At 42.3% G+C, this 19,463-nt stretch overlaps 1 protein-coding gene across 1 annotated transcript in view; it reads right to left on the bottom strand.

Moving 5' to 3' along the window:
- Positions 1-11,654: 11,654 nt before the first annotated feature.
- The window catches only part of LOC119655246 (nidogen), a 45,585-nt gene continuing 37,776 nt past the window's right edge, over positions 11,655-19,463 (bottom strand). Inside the window, exons 9-12 of the mRNA XM_038061040.1 lie at positions 12,784-13,038; positions 12,548-12,722; positions 12,147-12,431; positions 11,655-12,087 (exon numbers count right to left, since the gene is read on the bottom strand). Of these exons, the coding sequence (XP_037916968.1) occupies positions 11,823-12,087; positions 12,147-12,431; positions 12,548-12,722; positions 12,784-13,038 (980 nt within the window). The 3' untranslated portion in view covers positions 11,655-11,822. The remainder of the gene's footprint in view (positions 12,088-12,146; positions 12,432-12,547; positions 12,723-12,783; positions 13,039-19,463) is intronic.

The following is a 19,463-nucleotide window of genomic DNA, read 5'->3' as shown; positions in this document are numbered from 1 at the left end:
CTTTGCAATAGAATTGAAATTAAGAAAAGTTGACTAACTTGATGCAGCATTAACCTACAAGGGCCAAAGGATGCATTGTAGACAATATTCAATGGTGTATGAAATCTTTTATCTCGGAAAAATTTTACAAAATATGTACATTATGCAGTGATGATAAGGACCACTGCACAGTAGTTTCTAGGAGTCAACTCGGACGCTTAGCTGCATACTGCTCCATAGATCCATCAGTCATCAAAAATTCAGTTTTGTTTAGATTCAATCTGAAACCGTGTTGCATGAGGCGATCATTCCATTTTTGGACAAGTTGCTCGAGATAATTTTTGCTATTAGACGCTAGGAAAACATCTGCATAAAGCAGTGGGTAAGGCGCTGGACGTTGGATATACCGTGTGACGGTGTCCATAACAAGAAGAAAGAGGAGTGGTGGGAGGGCGCTTCCTTCGAACTTTACTTTTCGGATCGTGGTAGAGCGATTGAACCCAGCGCAGGAGTTCTTCTGGCACTAAGGGTTGTCATAAAGCATACCAAATGACTTCGTGTGGCACACGATGAAACGCTTTCTCTAGATCCAGAAAGGCAATGTAAAGAGGGTGATTCTTCTCACGAAAACGACTGTCAAGAATGCATTCAAAAATCTTCATGGTAGGGGAAAGTAATGGGATCCGACGGTAATTTGAACATTCTGCTGGACTACCTTCCTTTTTCCATATTAGGACAGTGGTACTTTCTTGCCAGTCAGATGGTGTTCTTCCTTCCTGAATAACCCGATTAAAGAAGTCACTGAGCCACAGTGTTGGGTCCCAGCTCTTCGCTTTTTAGAGCTCAGATGCGATGTCCTCAGGTCTTGTGACTTTCCCTGATTTCATTCGTTTTATTGCCTCCTCGACTTTAGTTGCGCTGACAGTTAAGTCCTTGAGTTTTAAAGTAGGTACCGGTCGTGGAGACTTAATCCTACGGTCTTCTTAAGACACGGATTGATTTTGGGACCACAATCAGAGCCCCGCTGTGACAAGCAACAACGGTACCAGTCTATGCAAGTACTTGGCTTAACATTCATACTGGTGGATGCAAGACCTACCTACATCTCCACCGAACTAAAGAGTACGGCACCCGTGTTGAAACGCAACACCACGCCGAGGCCTGAAGGTCTCTTCTCGCTTGAGTATCACCAACAGCCGCCATGAAGCTCCCACTAGGGGGCCAACCGCAAACAACCGAGCTGTATTCGTATACGACAGGAATTCTCCCGAAGTATAAGACTCCAGGGGCTACCCCGGTTCCCATGGTACCAGTATACCCCTGGTAAGGTTTCGTGACCGAAGCCACTTCAGATGAGTCCCCGTGCAGACTCGGGTCTGATCGCCCTAACTAGGCCTTGGAGCATTCGCCTACTGCATCACGGCCGGCAAGCCAATGCGATATAGCGGTTCCCGGTGCCACCACGTGGAGGTTCTCCTCGGCCACTTGGTTTTGGTTCAGCCGACAGGGTTGCCGCCCCGTCTTCCTCCCCGTCACCTCAGAGCACCAGTTGCGCTGACAGGTGAAACTGGTCCAAATGTCGGCAGTGATTGTGGAAGTAGGAGATGAGCAAATTCTTCAGTTGAAATCTGCTCGAAGTATTCTCTCCATCAATTCGTTGCGGCTCGACGGTTGGTAAGCAAAGTACCGTTCTTGTCATTAACGCAACAGAAGTGTTCGATGTCCTGTGTACGTTCGTTACGGCCTTTAGCAAGTCGATACAGATCTCTCTCGCCATCCTGAGTGTCCAGTTTATCGTAAAGACTTTTGTAATTGTTCGCTCGGGTGACGGCGACCGCTTTCTTTGCTTCCCGGTTGGCATTCTTATAAATTTGCCAATTAGCAGGCGTTTTATCGTCGATAAATTTGTGGTAGAGGCGTTTCTTTTCATGGACCTTCATTTCAACATCATCATTCCAAAGCCAAGTATCTCGGATGATGTGACACCGAGGGTTGCAGAGGTCGCTTTGTGGATCGTGTCTTTCATTTGGCCCCACGATTCTTCCACATTCGTAATGGTCGGTAATCGTTTGAATGAGATCATTTCTTCTTTCTTCTCACGAAATTCCCACCATTTAATACACCGCTGGCCAGTGCATTCCTCACGCTATTTTATCGGTTAATTCATAGGACGGCAATCAATGGCCGATGTTGAGGTGCGATGGTCTCATAGAGAACGGCCCTCCAATCAGTGACGGTGGTAAAATGTCGGCGTCTTATGAGAATATAGTCGATTTGCATTTTACTGTTCGCACTATAAAATGTAGAAAGATGAGACAATCATTTGATGAACTATGTATTCATAAGTACAAGGTCATGGGTGTCAACCCTCATTGCGCGCTCCAAACCCCTTTATTCCATGGCACCTGTTACCGCCTGCTTTTCACCAAAATGAGCATTAAGGTCACCGACAATGATGATATAGTCGTCAGCAGGCACGTGACAAGTCTTTTCATCAAGAAGTTGCCAGAAGGCATCAAGTCGACTTGATGTGGTGCGTACGCGGTGAAGAAGTGAATAGTGCGATCAGCTGATAGAATGGTGAGCTTTATCAGCCGATCATCAAATCGTTCGACTTCTTTAATGGCATCACGGAAACCTTCTGAGATGGCAATACCAACACCATATTGAGTGCCTGGGTTACCAAAATAGAGAAGTTTATAGACATTTTTGACGCGTTCGCGTTCAATATCGCAGCTTTTGGCACCAGACCATCGGGTTTCTTGCAGACCGCAGATATCAATGCGCCTTTTCCGAAGGGCTCTTTCGAGTTCCTCCGTCTTTCCAGTTAGGGTACCAACATTTAGCGTGCAGACACGTATTTGTTTTGTTCGTTTTGTGCGGACTAACTTGCTTACGTCCTGACGCCGTCTATGCGTCAAGAACCGTTGCCCATTTCTCAACAGGACCGGGGCTCGTCCTGCTGCGTCGACTGAGGTGGACGCCCTAGCATTTCTCCGAGGCTTGTGACTCAATCCAATCATCATGTTTGTAACGGCATTGTATTCATTTTCTTGGTCGGCCTGTCGTGGGAGCTGTCACCAAGAGAGATCAGGTAGGATTTAGCATAGTGAAATATTTCCAACTATACTTTATTTATCTCTTTCCTTGATCTCAGGATTTTTTTTTTTTTTGAAAGGAACTTTAAAGTCGCACAGCAGCGCGTCACCCACACTTATGCGCCACCGTACACAGTCCGCTAAAATCCGCTTATACTACAAGAACCTTACACTCCTCCTCTACTGTTCTACGTCAAGTCCTCCTAAGACGACCCACTCATCGTCCATCTTGGCGGAGTGGGTTCCACTTCATGGCGTAACCAGCAATGGATTTGTCACCCCTATGTGTGATGTCACTTCCGCCCCCCGATCAACTCATTCACGGGTAACTGGTTTGTGCGCCGACCAAGTTCTTTGTTCGAAATAGTACCAATAGTATAGTACCAGCGTACTCCGATGATGCGTCGCAGACAAGCATTGACAAAGGCTTGGATCATTTGAGTAACAATGGGGATCACCTTTTATGTGGCACTCCCACATAGAAACAGAGAAAGAACATGATCTCGGTGTTAAGATGACTATATTTTCAGATTTTAGACAAGGCATGCAGTTCGATACTACCGTCAGCAGAGGCGAGGCTTTCTAGACATACAAATTGATCAACGCCTTTGATGTTCTGCCCATTAATGCAGATAGAAAGGGTGCAGTGACTGAGAACCTCGGCTTTATTGATGTCTGAATCCACTTGCCTCTCTGTCCAAATGTATAGTCATTTCAACAAGGTTCATGATTAATTGAGAAGAAACAGATGTCATCAGCGTAATCGGTGTGGCGAAAAATGTCATGGTTCATTGATCTCCGCCATTTCCTCCGAACAGGGAGAAGAACGATAGAATATCTTTGGCTCGCTCGAATTTCCATCAAGCTTTTTCTCAAAAGCGACCTTACGGTAAGCCTCTAATGGCCTCGTCTTCGTTTACTTTTGTACAAACTGTAATTTTTCATAAAAAACAAATACACGAGATGATTAAAAAGCCTCAAGTGGCCGTATTCAGTGACAGTTTATTGGGCTAAATTTAGATTTTTGCAACAGGCCGTTTCTATTATTTTGAAAGCGAAGATTAAGACCAATAAATTGGAGGACATCTATCTATCAAAGAAGTCTTCCAAAAGCAGATTTAATGGGAAATCAACTGAAACTGGAATGCGCTAACAATAAGTACTTCCATGAAGAATGTTCAAATGCTTCAGGGAAGTGTTCAAGTAAGTTAAATTATCATCCGTATTATTACTACCATCTGAGCTTAGCTGGGAATTGATCGCAAAAATTAACAAATGAGAAACTGGAACCCGGTCATCCACTCCCTCTATTACTATTGCAGGACAGATGTCATCTGGGTCTGTAGTTTTGTATCTGCAGTAAGTGTTAAAGCCCATTTACTCGCACAAAGGACTCGATTTCGTATGTCAAAGTTCAGTCTCTGTTAAGGGCAGAACTCAAGGGCCACAGTTGTATGGTTGTGATTTTGAATGCTGCAAGGGACACGCACTTGAAGTTGGTGGTTTGCCGTTCCTGCATCGCCTTCTGTGTATTTACCTGTAAGGGTACGTTATTCTGCTGCGGACTATGTTCTTTGACAATGATCCGCTTCAACTTCCTCGTTGCCTCAAGGGACTTAGTTTATGTTCTTTTCGATTTCCTCAGTGCTCCTAAATCCGAGTTTCTTAATGGTACTTTATAATTCTTTGATGTACTGGGTTGACAGTTCTCTTCGAGAACCTTTCTCATATTAATTCTGATCATCTGGATTGTTTTCTAAATTCCGGCAATGAATTTGATGCACCTCCCATGGATTGTAACTTCACATGTATGATGGCCTCCTTAAGTTCAATGTAAAATATAGATTCACAGCTCCAAACTTTCTACCAAATTTCGTATCAATAAATATAATCGTACACGAAAATAGCGCGTGTAGCAATCAGACAAACAAATAGCGAACCGATATTAATAAGGTTTTGTTCTCTGTTCTCTCTCTTCTCTGTCCGGATAGCTCAGTGGTTAGAGGGCTAGCCTTTTCGTAACGGCATGAATAAACGATTTTAAAAAGAAACACTGGTTGATTAGTGGCAAAAACAAGCAAGACGAAATTAATATTAGCATACAACTTTTAAATCATACTTGGGGATTTTAATAGCCAAGTAGGGAAGGAGCCCGTATTCAGGCGATACGTTGGCTCTCATAGCTTACACAAAAAAACAAATGATAACGGACTGCGGACTATTCAATTAGCAGGGTCACACGAAATGGTTGTTGGAAGTACCTGGTTTGCGCGGAAAGCGGTCCACAAACATACGTGGGCCTCTCCAGACGGGACCACTTTCAACCAAATTGACCACGTGTTGATCGAACGCCGCCACCTCCCAGCCTTGATGAATGTCAGAACATATAGGGGGGCCAATATAGACTCGGATCACTATCTCGTTGGCATGGTTCTCCGAGCTCGAATAACAATACCACCTAGAATCCCCTCTGACAATCAGGTGAGAGTGAACACTGAAGCCATCCACAACACAACCCTCCGCGACACCTATAAGATGGAAATGGATGCCGCAATAACCGCAGTCAACAGAGGACCTGGAGATGAAGCATCAACAAATGATCTTCACAACCACCTGAAGAACGTTATCATGGATACGGCCACAAATATACTTGGCCCCAGCCGCAAAAGGAGTCGGAACGGCTGGTTTGACGATGAATGTAAGCTAGCAACGGAACGGAAGAATGCCGCATACCGAGTAATGTTGCATTCTCAAAAAACGCGGGCACGCGCAGAGACTTATCACGAACTCCGTCGAGCGGAGAAGCGACTTCACAGACGGAAAAAGGAAGCCTGGGAGAACCAATAAGACTGTGAACTAGAAAAGTACAGGGAGCAACCGCACCAGGCGCGAAAATTTTACCAAAAAACCTGAAACCTTATACACCTCGATGCTCATCCTGCCGAGACAAAGAGGGAAATCTGATTTCCGACAGAATGGGCATATTAGAGCGATGGGTTGAGTACTTCGATGAGCTACTGAACAACCAGAACATCGGCGAGTTGGAGGTCCCGCCAACTGAAGACGACGGACAAATACTGCCACCACCAAGTTTAGGAGAAACAGTCCGTGCAATTCATCGGCTAAAAAATCATAAGTCGCCAGGAGCCGATGGAATTACAGCCGAATTGGTTAAATATGGAGGCGACCAGTTACACCAAGTGGTTCATCAACTTGTGCTCAAGGTATGGGACAGCGAATCAATGCCTGACGATTGGCAACGAGGCATTATCTGTCTCATACATAAAAAGGGAGATATCACACAGTGCAGCAATTATAGAGGTATCACGTTGCTGAGTACCATCTATAAGATATTCTCCACTATCTTGCTAGGCCGGATAGCCCCATACGCCCACAACATCATTGGCCCATACCAAAGAGGCTTCACTCCAGGCAAATCAGTAACAGATCAGATTTTCTCTCTGCGGCAGGCGATGGAAAAACTGTTGGAATATGGACAACAGTTGCACCATCTGTTCATCGACTTTAAAGCCGCCTATGATAGCATAGCCAGGGTAAAACTGTACACGGCCATGAGAGAATTCGGTATCCCGACGAAATTAATAAGACTGACTAGGCTGACCCTGACCAATGTGCGAGGCCAGATAAAAGCAGCAGGATCACTCTCAAGACCATTCGACATCAACAACGGTCTACGACAAGGGGATGCGCTATCATGCGTCCTTTTTAACCTAGCCCTCGAGAAGGTGATCCGTGATGCTGAGTGAATGCAAGAGGTACGATCCTCTTGAAGTCCACCCAACTACTGGCCTATGCTGACGATATCCACATCATGGGAAGAACCACACGAGACGTACAAACTGCCTTCATCCAGATCGAGCAGGCGGCGCGAGATCTTGGACTGCACATCAATTAAGGCAAGACAAAATATATGGTGGCAACGTCAGCACCGAAGACGAATCAACCAACAACATCAAACCGCACTGGTCAAACACAAACACGAAGAAGAATAAGGATAGGAGAATACAACTTTGAAACCGTTGACAATTTCTCCTATCTAGGGTCGAAAATCACAACCGATAACAACTACGATGATGAAATCCGCGCACGGTTGTTGTCAGCCAACAGAGCCTATTTCAGCTTACAAAGACTGTTCCGCTCGAAACGTCTCACCATAGGGTCAAAGCTCTTACTGTACAAGACTATGATCTTGCCAGTCCTCATGTATTCTTCGGAAACTTGTGTTCTTAGCAAGAAAAATTGCGAACTCTTGGCCGCGTTCGAGAGAAGAATCCTCCGAAGAATTTTTGGCCCCCTACATGGGGATGGACGATTCCGTAGCCTACACAATAACGAAATCTATGAGCGATACCATGACCGTCCGGTTGTGGATAAAATCCGGCTCAATAGGTTACGGTGAGCGGGTCACTTAATTCGTATGGATGAGGATGATCCCACCCGGAAAGTCTATAAGGCAATATCTATGGTAGAAAAAGAAGACGAGGCAGACCCTGCCTAAGATGGAGCGATGGCGTAGGCCAGGACGCCAGACAGCTTTTAGGGATATCGAATTGGTGGACCTCGGCGCAAAACCGGGATGTCTGGAGTTCCTTATTAAGGCAGGCCTGGACCGGATATCGGTTGTTGCGCCGTTGATGATGATACAACTTTTAAACTCTAAGGACACGAGTACATAATTAAACTATCATACCGACTTTTTGAGTGATTGGTCGGTTCCCCAAGTTAACCAGAAATAAATTCTTAGACTAGAAATCGACATTCTACAATTCTGAAACTATACAGACTTAAAAACGATATATTATATTAATTTATGGAAAAACATTTCTTGTAACTTGAATAAAAACAAAAGGGCACTCTCCCGCTTCGTAGCCCTTGATCTGGCGGATATTTGAACAAAAAAGTTCTTATCTTACGCCCAATTTTCTTCTTTTTTTTAAATAATTCTTATTTTTTCGAACTTATCTTTTAGATGTGTACAAAGCCTCCAGTCAATTGGTTCAATAGTGTTCATGCTATTGTGTACGCCAATTTCGAAAATGTTATTTTGAGATAAGCACATTTAAAGTTTCGACTGACTCAACCACACTTACGCGCCATCATTCGCGGTCATCTTAAATACACTTCAGCTCCTCCCACGACCCCCACATTCCTCTTATACTGTTATGCGCCAAGTACCCCTTCCCATGATACGACGCAGCCAGGTGTACACGAACGTTTGGAGCTTTTGGGTAACAATGGGGTTCACTTTCCATGTCCTACTCTCATATAACAGTTTCAACTTGATCTTCGTGTTGGAATAACTGCATTTCCAGATTTTAGACAAACCAGCGGAGGCGGATCTAGCACTGTTAATACGTCGGCAACATCAGTTCGGTGCCACCGTCGGCAGAAACCACACTTCCTAGATATACAAATTGATCGACGCTCCTCCCGTTAATGCTGATAAGGAAAGTTCGATGACCCGTCAACCTGAGAACCTTGGTTTTGTTGGTTTTATCTAGCTCTACTAACCTCTTTCTCTAAATCTATCCATAACCTAATGACAGAGCAAGCAGATATCATGAAGGTTATCGAGATGTTTGAGGAAAGATGTCGTCGTCCGCTGACTTCCTCCGCATGCTCCGGACAAGACAGAGCATGAAGAACGTCACCGATAGAAAGAAGAAATAATATCGGTGATAAAATGCAACCCTAGCGGACTCCACTTTGGACCTCAAAATCCTCCAACATTTTATCTCGGTGTAACACGTGACATTTGGCGCCATTTTACGGAAGCCAGCCTGCTCTCTGCCGATAAACTGTCGAGGTGTTCTTTGATGCGTTCCAGGATTATTTTAGCTATTATTTTTGCAACGGCAGGGAGTACGCAGATACCCCTCCAATAGACTGCCCGCGTTAGAAAATTATGATAGGTTTTCTTACGCCAAAATGGTAGTTCCACCTGCCAAATTACCATACCCGTTAAAAAAACCAATTCAGAACGCCCATTTATTAATTATAATGCTTCATAAATTGAATTTTCACAAGGCGCAAATGAAAACGCGGTGACCTCATCGAACGAGCAATTTGAATCTTATCTACGTGAAGGTATCCCGTTTAGTGTTTGTTGCTTGTTACTTTTCAAGTAATTAATCAGTTTTTAACAATCTTTCAAGTTATTTTACGCTTCGGCAGTAATGGTAATACGCTATAACGCAAATTCTCAAGTTTTTACCTGAGTGCCAATAAAACGTACTTTTCTGAAAGATTCAAAGGCCGCAAAAAAAAGTTGATTTGCACTAAGCGGGATTCGAGCCTGGAGTCGCTTAAATATTCTGCGACTCTTGTGACTTGATTTGAATTTGAATAAAAGTGGCAAAATTCTAACGTAGTCATATATTATCAATTAAGATTGGAGTTAAAGTTTAAAAACTGTTAACTCACATTGAAATGAACCTCACAATTTGAATCTGACTCCAAGAAAACTAGATTCCGTCGGACGATGGCGATCCACTTCTCCCGAAAATTTCCTTTCGGAACAACGAAAAAAGCTTTCTGCATGGATTTTGTGGAGCTATTTGTGCCGCGAACCACGAAACAATATTTCACCGTCCTCCTTAGCATTTCACGCGGGAAATTAATGTTGGAAGTTTTATATTTTTATGAGTAACTGCCAGTTACCGGGCTACTGAAGTTTCTTGGCTCGGGTTGTGACGTCACACAACATGGTGCGACCTTTCAGTCTGTTTGAATTTGGTTGAAATTTCAAATGCTGATAATTTGAAAAACACAGATTTTTTCAAAAACGCTCTTTGACAGTTTTGTTAGATTGCATCATAGAAATGATTTCCGTCATTAGTGGAAATAAGGCGGGGAGTCTACTATTTATATTCCACGCCACCAGTACGATCAATCACTAACAAATTTTCCGGTATTTCCGGAAGACGATTTCGTTGTGATAACCTACAAGCACGCAAATCTTATTTGTTGAAGCTTAATTTTATTATTATTATATAACCTTTTTTATTTAATTATAATATTTGAAAATGCCATCGAAACTACGTGCTTTTGACGAAAAGCGTTTGGAACTTTATTTCTCGGAATATTAATGCGAACCTTTGACTTTTTTTAGTTTCAGTTTCTTGACCATTGATCAAATAATGTGTGGGGAAACGCCCGTTCTGTATCTGAAAGATTAGTATCCACAAAAAAACTTTCGACATTGTACATGCAATTGAAAATTGTAGGGAGGCAACGCCACCGATGTTTGACGAACAACTATCATTTACAACTTCATTATTGGCGTGAATTTGACAATGCTTTCCCATCACATTAGATGAACTTTACTAACACGACACCAAGTGGAAACTAACTCTCAATCCTCAAAAATGTGAAAAGATTGTTTTCTGCGGGAGCAGGATAAGGATAGCTACGAAAATGTCTTCGGATGTCAAGAACCTGTTCCTGAACATCATTTCAATTGTTGACTTGTTAGCACTGATGAAAGGAACAAGCGGTTCCCGAAATATTGGTATTTGCAAAAATAAAAATATCAACACTAACGAATAAGAAAAAAACAAGTTTTATTATTTCAAATCATTTCAATTTCTTTTCCTATTGTATGTGTAGGCGTCACCATCATCAAAGACCTAAACCGTGTAAACAGCGTCTTCAAGTTTCGTATCCCCTACACTTTCCTCGAATTCATTTTATATTCAAAAAGATAATGCTCAGATTCACAAAAGACTTGAAACTAATCGCCGGCTTGCTACTAACAAAATCGTTTATTCTCTAGGGATAAACCTGTGGAAAAACTTTAGGTAATCATCCGCCGCATTTACAACAACACCATGCAGTATCATAACGTAAGTGTCCTTAAGACAGCAGCATTCGCCGAGCGAAATACTCAATATCACTATTAACGGCGCAACAACTGGTATTCAGTCTGGACCTACCTTAGTAACGAATCCAAGACATCTCGGTTTTGCGCCAAGGTCCATCAATTGCGGCCATTTGGCGCGCCGAAGCAAACAAGGAATAAAAGCTTCAGTGTTTATTGTTACATCTAGGACACACTCCCAAAAGTCAATTCCTTAACCCAAGAAGGTTAAGGAAGGTTCCTCTCCCGGCGCATTGCTTTAATTTGTATGGTGGAAGAAGAGCATCGCAGATGTACGACGTTCTTCAATAGCGCATTCAAGGAAACCATCTAGACACAATCGTTACACGAATATATCAAAAACACCGTGCCGCCTAGAAACTCAATTTCTTGCCTTATCCCCCTGTCAATTTCCGTAGCTCACCTTGCATGCAGCATATGAACTGTAAAATAACTACTCCGCATATTCTGGACCATTCTGGATGTTTTCGCATGTTGCACTGACTTGAAGCCACCTTCGGTGAAATGCAGTGCAAAAAATAATATGCTCGCTATTCGGCTCTCACGCCCCCTCTCCCTACGTGAAAAGTATCACTTTTGGTCATTCGATCTTAGCGAACTACCGTCGATTAGAAGTTGGAAAATGGGTAAATCAAATATATATAATCAAATATAAAGTTCGCAAACAAAATTAAGAATTTGTTTTAAAAATTTCGGCAAGCCTTTTATTCAGTGCAGAACCTTGTAAAACTTAAAACTGTTTGACGCGAAAATACAAAAATCAGGTTATATGAATACAATAGGAGAAAGTGTGTTTGTTATTAGTTTCTTAGGTTTAAAGGTTAGTTATTTGTAAAACCTACTCTCTAAAGAAACTCCACGCTGTTAACATCATTCGGACAGTGAGCTGAACCGTGTATGCATTTGCAACTCTTCCCAGATGGAGATTTATAATTAATGAGACAGAGACGGTCAGATCCGCAGCCCCCATTGTCCGCCATACACGGGCTGTGATGAATGGGGCAGTCATCTGTGATGGCTACCATTCCAAACATCTTATGGCTTCCAAAGAAGGGAGTCCTTATGCTTTCTTTCCTGGTACCATATATATCAATGCTTTCGATCCGCTTCCTAAGTGGGTATATCATTTAAAATGTATGTTGTGCTCCAAGAAAAATCACACAACTTACGTGTGCCAATCGGTCCAATAGAAGTGGTCAGAGGTACTTGACAAACCAAACGGATATTTAAGACTATCTGCTATAGTTCGTAGCGTTTTTTTGTTCACATCAAAGCATTCAATTTTACCGGTCCCAGCATCAGCGAAGCAGGGGTCGCCCATTGAACGATGGATAACCAAAGAATTGGGAAGGAGTACCGATGGTTTGTTCAAAATAATCTCTCGGTCTGTGCCATCCAAGTCGGACATTTCTATTTTAGGAGCATCGCGATTCCAGTCCGACCAATATAATTTGCTGTGAAAGAGAAGAAGAAAGTTTAGAAAGAAAGTAATAGGAGATATTTTATAAGCTTTATCTACTCTAAGACTAGGTTGAAATAAAATGGATGAAATAAAATATATATGGCATACTTTCTAAGAGGGTCGACAGCAATTCCTCGTGGATTTACTAAAAATTTGTTGACGATCGTTGCTCTTTGCGTAGAATTGTCCAAATTTGCGACTTCGATCGTGTCTTTTTCCGAATCAGTCCAATATAGACGACGTGAAATCCAATCTACGGCAATGCCTTCTGGTGATGAAATATCTGAAAGAAAAAACAAATCCTTGATAAATGATTAACAATAGTTTCAGAACCACTAATTTACCTTCAGTAATGAATGGTTTTACATCGGTACCATCGTATTTCGAACTCATGATCTTTTTAGCCGAAATGTCGCCCCAATAAATACGTCCTTCTGCGCAATCGTTGTCTAATCCGATGGCCATTTGTGCGACAGAGATTGGTTTTCCTAATTTGCCATCCAACGGTAGTCGAAGGATGACAACTCCTTGGCTTATCAGCAGAAATCCAGATTCGTGCTGGGATATTTCCTTACAATGAGATCCATTACCGAGGAAACCTGGGTGAGGAAAATCATACAGAATACTTTCGTAATAATTCAAAAGCACGGGAGAAGAAAACTTCAGTATCAAAAGATTTCAAAGTGACCGAGTCATTTTAATAAGAAAACTACAACGAAAATAAAGATGTTATATACCTGCAGTAATATATTATAAAGTAATGATGAATTTACTACGGCACCACTCTTTGAACTAGCAGGACAAGCCACGCTGTGGGATCAGTCTAGCAACGTCCTGATAAGATTTCAGGAAAATTATTCAAACTCGGTACTAAGAAGTCCACATAAGAACACTTGCATATAACACCCAGGCGTTTCAGGGAATAGCTGGGATTTTATGAATAGTATTCACTATTAAATTTTCGCATTTACCCCCCATCTTTCGAGTTATGGGTTAAGAATTCACTTAAAGTATATTAGGATAATGACGGTGAGACTCCAGTCCAAAATGAGTTCATTTAGAAATAAATAGTAATAACTTCTCTCTCTTTACCGCAAAACTTCCATCATGAAGCTAATAGAGGAGTAAAAATTATAGTGCAGGGTTTCAGATACCCATACCGGCGGTAAAGAAATGTGAGCAAACAAACAGCTGTCCATATCTCTACTGACAAGTTAGCCCATGGAGCAGATACAATTACAAGCCGAGGAACCAGTGGAAAATGGCAGAACAATTCGGAAAACTTCACCCAACGAAGTTCACTGTCTTTTCGAACATCCCAAGAAAAGTACGGGACGGCCAGGCCCAAACGCATCCAGCAGCATTCAACCAGAAAGGAAAATTTTTTACAAGGATGGGCACACTCATTGTAGAGCTGATTAGCTTCATCAGACAGAAGAATAACATCCATCGCACAATCTAAAATGAAGTTCGGATTGTCAGAGTATCCTACAAAAAAACTCGCAAAGAGTAGGAACCACCTAACGCAATTGGCAGAAATATTGATATAGATATCAACCCAAACACCTCCAAATGTGTTGCCCCACCGGAAAAAACCTATTGAGAACCTCAGTCCTCGTCAAGGGAATATTCGACGGGTTCCATCACAGTTAAGGTTATAACTGCGGCCACGATTAAGTTTGGAACAGAATTTAGGATCAATGTTAGAATCCAGTTGCAGAGGAGCTCCAAATAAGTCATCTTTACCAACCGACGATAAAAACAAGTCGGGATCCCGGAAGCTGGGCGCTTTGGGTAAACGGTTTTGTGTTCCTCTTATGTGAAGAACTCTCTATGCACGTATCTATCCTACTGGACACTACCCGCGAATTTAATTAGCACAAAATGCCCCCATGGACCCCCCGTTCATATAACTTCACTTTAGATGATGATGACGACTTAAAAGCGCAATAAATTTTCGTGAAATGAAAAAGTTTCAACGTCCATAATTTTGTTAATAATATTTGGATTTCATTCAAACTTTGCAAAGTATGCCTTATATTATCCGTTATCCCACTGCCCTCTCCCCCCAATCCTGTACTTCCAGGATATTAGGTGGGTGCAGTATCTGTTGACTAATCTCGGCCGTTGAATACTCAATTTTTGGTGCATTTCCTCGAGTTTGGCACAGTATTTCTGTGCATTTATCGTTTCCCCAGTTTATCTGCAATGTCTCTCACAGACTGACATGTGTCAGATTCGACTAGCAAACGCAGCTCGTCGTTATCAATCGATGGTCCTGGATGTCCACATGGCTCACTCTGATGGTTTACGTCACCTGATCGGAATTTTTCGAACCACCGCCTTGTGGTTCGTTCACTTACCGTATTAACTCCAAATGCGCTGTTAATGTTCCTGGTCGCCTCCGCTACTTTATGACTTAGTTTGAACTCATACAGAAAAAGTATACGTTCTTGATTCTGTTCCATCCTTTTTAAGGTTTTGTTAAAAGGCTTCAATTAGTACTTTTCGAAGCCAGTCTTAGTTTTGAGATTTATTAGAAAGGCGGGGAGTGGCAGGGGTGGAAAGTAATGATTTCTCTAACGGACCCATTCTCAGAAACTACTCAACGGAAAAATCTTAAAAACAAATAATGAAGCTGCATCTATATGCTGAAGGCCTCAAAATACTCTCCATATCGATATCCGCTCAAATTAAGTTAATAATAGTATCATATATTACCATATTTTTGGGGAAATTGAGTAAACATCCCCCCCTCAAAGATTACTTCATGATAATGAAAACAAAGCATAGTGTCATTGAAAATCAAAACAGGAACAAAACACCAATTTGAAAAAGAAACTATGCCGATGACTTACACTCCACCCCATAGAGGAGTGAACGCGAATTCATTACTAGGGTATGTGTAATAGAAAACTTTTGACATCGATGTGTGTTGCTAAGCAAATTGAAAACTTGAAATAGACCCAATTCTCAACCCATTCATATACATATTTTTCCTATGGCACGCCATTTATCTTTGTACTACTTAGCAAAACTAACTATTAATCCAATGAATTTGTGAAGTGTCCTGCGGGAAGGGACTTCAAACAAACAATTACGAATTCTGTCAAATTTTGCAATATCATAATGCATAAACACCAAAATTTTGACTTCTACTTTATTGTGCTACTTTTGTTGTGAAATCAAATTGCATGTGCGTTTATTTTAACTTTATATGGTAATATGATTCCAACCAAACAATGTAGTAGCCAAGACACCACGAGTTCCGAGAGCTCAGTTCTTGTTTTGGGCCGTTTTGGAACATACCTTTCCCGAATAAATGTTCGTAACAAGGAGCTCGACAAGGCCGAACCTAGTGGAAAAGAAAGTGGAAGTCAAAGAATCAATTTAGTAGGATCTAGGCATGAACCGATCGAAGCTTCAGAAGGGTACAATTTCGGCAAAATTGTTCGTTTTCGGAGTAAGGATTTCGTTCTTAAATACAACAAAACTACTGCCGAGGCTTCTTTGGATCACCTTCGGGCCATTTTGAATCAAATTGTGGATACAATCGATTTAAAGCTGTCGAAAAAGCTAGAGGAAAACAATGTTCCCCCGAAAATATTGGAGTTCCAAGTTTCTGACATACAAAGTGAGGAAAGCTTTAGCTCAACAACCGATTTTAGGTTCGATAATGTGTATAAAATGCCTCTCAGGCCCCGCAAGAATATCCTGTTCAAAATAGAGAGCCGGTTTTCTTTACAGTGCAAATTTACCGAAGACGATTTCTTTGCTTTGCACAACCTCTTCCTACACTCCCCAAGGACAGCTCGGCTAGTTTCCGATGTTAAACAACTTCTCAGATTACGCAATCCACCAACGTTAGCAGAGATCAAACTATTGGAGAAGGAATTCAAGAGAATCATAATGTTAAATCAACAGGATCTAACCAAATTGGAAGAGACTTTTACAGTTTTATGTGGGCCAACAAAAAAACAACTCCGGAAGATTGAGAAGAGATTCAAGCTAGCTCGAACTTTAAGTGTTGACGATTTCTTCAAAATCCGAAGTATGATAAAAAGAGTGCGTAAATTCAATGGAATGAATATCGCCGATCTTCAAAGTTTCTTACAAGGCTCCAAGTTCACACCAGGAAGATTACTTGACCTTCAAAATTATTTGACGATCTCTTTTAGCCCAAGCAAAAAGCAACTGAAAAGCTTAAATGATTTGTTCAAATTGCCTAATTTCCCATCGGAAGAGGATTTCTTTGATTTAAGAAATAAATACAAGGAGCCATGCAAAGCTACGGAGAAACCTCTAATAGATTTCTACTTATCGTTGCTTCCTTGTGAATATTCTGAAACGCAAATTCACGAGTTGAGGCGGTTGGTCCAAAACGAGGGAGGCCTGCTGGATTTCACGAACTTGGACTCAAGCCACAATAAAAACTTTCTAGCGGTTGTCAGAGACTACGGGAAAATTTCTGATAATCGGAAGAAATCTTTTATCAAGAGATTTTTTACTAGGTCGCAAAAGCAGCAAACCAATGTTACAAAAAGCCCTCAAAAACCAGGTAATAACCGTAAAAAATTCCTATTTTGGTAGACTTGCAAGACTTCCAAGGTATACAAATTAGCAGAACAGATAAACAGACAGCCACGCGACATATTCCTAAATTTTATTTTGCAAGAATCTTTTACAAATTGGATTTCCGTAGGATCAAGGTATTTGAACAGACTGCTCTTCTTCATTTCAACGGATCACAGCATGTTATTTCGAAACACCAATGCCGCCAGTCAAGTTCTACAGGGAGCCGAGGATCTGCAAAATATGAGTATGTTCACATCTCTTCCAACAGACCCACGTGTTTTCGAAAAATGTGAACCGTCGAACTACAATTTAGTTGACTTGGTGAAACTATGTGCTGATTTCAAGAGCAAGATTTGGTCTGGAAATGAACTTCCATTTCCCCCTGCCGTATCCAATTCAAGCTCAGGCGCCTTCAGTGATGGTTTTAATGTAAGCCCATACGTTTCAAGGAGCGGAAACAATTTCACTACCTTCAAAGTAAGCCTGAAGGAGGTAGAGTTGACAATTCCAAAGACTCTGGAGTTCAAATTGGATCCAGAAACTAATTTTCATTCTCATCGATCTCTTATGTACCATCGCAAGCGGATTCCGCCGGACTTGCTGTCTCTGAGTCGGGCAAAAACCCGAGCGGCGTGGAATTGTCAAAGGAACCGCAACTTTCCGAAAAAGAAGAAATTGACAAATTGATTTATCTCACTGGAATCAGAATCGTCACTGGACTAGTTGGTCGCAGTACAAAAGAAAAGTTCTACCGTTAACTATTTCACAAAAAACCTTATCTATCAATGGGTCGATCGAGTAAATCCGCAGAAATTTTCAATATCTGTGGATTTACTCGATGCTGGCAGTTAGTTAATCTGTTCAAGCCGGTTCGATTGATGTCCACTTTGTAATCTAAGATTTTTGCAAACATAAAAGCCGCTAATTTATGTTCAAGAGCTAAGTCGCGCACCTGAACACTGACTAGTAGGTTGCGAAATTTGGAGAATATATAATAAATTAATTTGCAAGTCGAACGACTTTTTCTTCCGGCATATTAAAAACTCGCTAAACGGATGTCAATGTAGAAAGGAAGACGAAAGTTAAAAAAATTCTCTAGAACGGAAGAAGAAAGTTTCTCCAACCATCAATAGCGACTTCCTGATCGAAAAGGGAAGAGATTCCAGCCACCAATTCACTTTTGGGATAAACACCCTTTTCATAAATTTCATCATCTATAAATTCCTGGGTACGACCAAAAACATTCCACGTAGTTGAAAATTTTCTCGCAATGAAAGGAAATTGAGAGAGTCGTAATCTAAACCATCACAATGAGAGAGCTCGAAGAAGCGGTTCTTACTATGAAAAACAGGAAAGCGCCAGGTCCTGATGGCATCCCGGCGGAAGTTTACAAACTGGTTTTCCGCCAACGGCCAGAATTGCTGTTTGAAGTGTTCAACGCGTGCTTGAAGGAGACCATTTTTCCTTGTCGCTGGAAAGTGGCCAGACTCGCGTTGATCAGTAAGGGTAAAGGAGACCCGGAGTTCCCGTCTGCATACCGACCGCTGTGTATGCTTGACACGGCCGGAAAAGTGCTCGAGAAGCTCATCAGGGGTAGACTCGCTGAAGCGATCCGTGCTGCCGGGGACTTATTCGCAAGGCAGTTCGGGTTTAGAACAGGGAAATCTACAGTGAATACTGTTATGGAGGTCGTAAATGCGTTTAATGGAGTCGGGGCACACAGCCGCCGATCTCGACGGATAGTGCTCCTCATAACGCTTGATGTCAGAAATGCCTTCAATTCCGTAAGATGGACAGATATGCTAGGCACACTAGAGAACTCCTTTCACGTGCCAAGCTATCTCTTGCGGATATTGAGGGATTATCTGAAAGACCGCTCCCTGCTCTATGAGACGCTAGAGGGCCAGAGGAGGATGGAAATCACGTCGGGAATAGCGCAGGGAGCCATCCTAGGGCCGGACCTCTGGAACGCTTGTTGAACAGGCGCAAAGCAGACTTGGCATATTAATGCGACGGGTAAGCGGTTGGATGACTGCTCACGGCTTCAACCTTGCGCTGGAAAAAACCGAAGTAGTCATCCTGATCAGAAGGAGAATCCCGACCCTGCGTCCCATATCGATCGGCGAGTTGACTATAGAGTCAAAACCAGCCTTGGTTTAATGCTCGACTCGAAGATGAGCTTCTTCGAGCAAATCAAAGCAGCAGCGGACAGGGCTGCAGCAGGAGTCGCGGCCTTGAGTCGGCTAATGGCGAATGTCGGGGGCCCTATATCAACTAGGAGACGTCTCCTCATGGAAGCAACGCAGTCTTCTCTATGGTGCGGAGGTATGGGCTGATGCCCTTGACAAGGAGGTGCATCGTAAACGCCTCTCTCAAGTGCAGAGGCGGGGAGCTTTACGAGTGGCGTCTGCTTATCGCACCGTCTCCGAACCGGCTGTGATGGTGATTG

Source organism: Hermetia illucens, chromosome 1 (genome assembly GCF_905115235.1).
Source record: "Hermetia illucens chromosome 1, iHerIll2.2.curated.20191125, whole genome shotgun sequence".
Lineage (NCBI taxonomy): Eukaryota > Metazoa > Arthropoda > Insecta > Diptera > Stratiomyidae > Hermetia > Hermetia illucens.
This window is presented reverse-complemented; position numbering and strand designations above follow the sequence as displayed.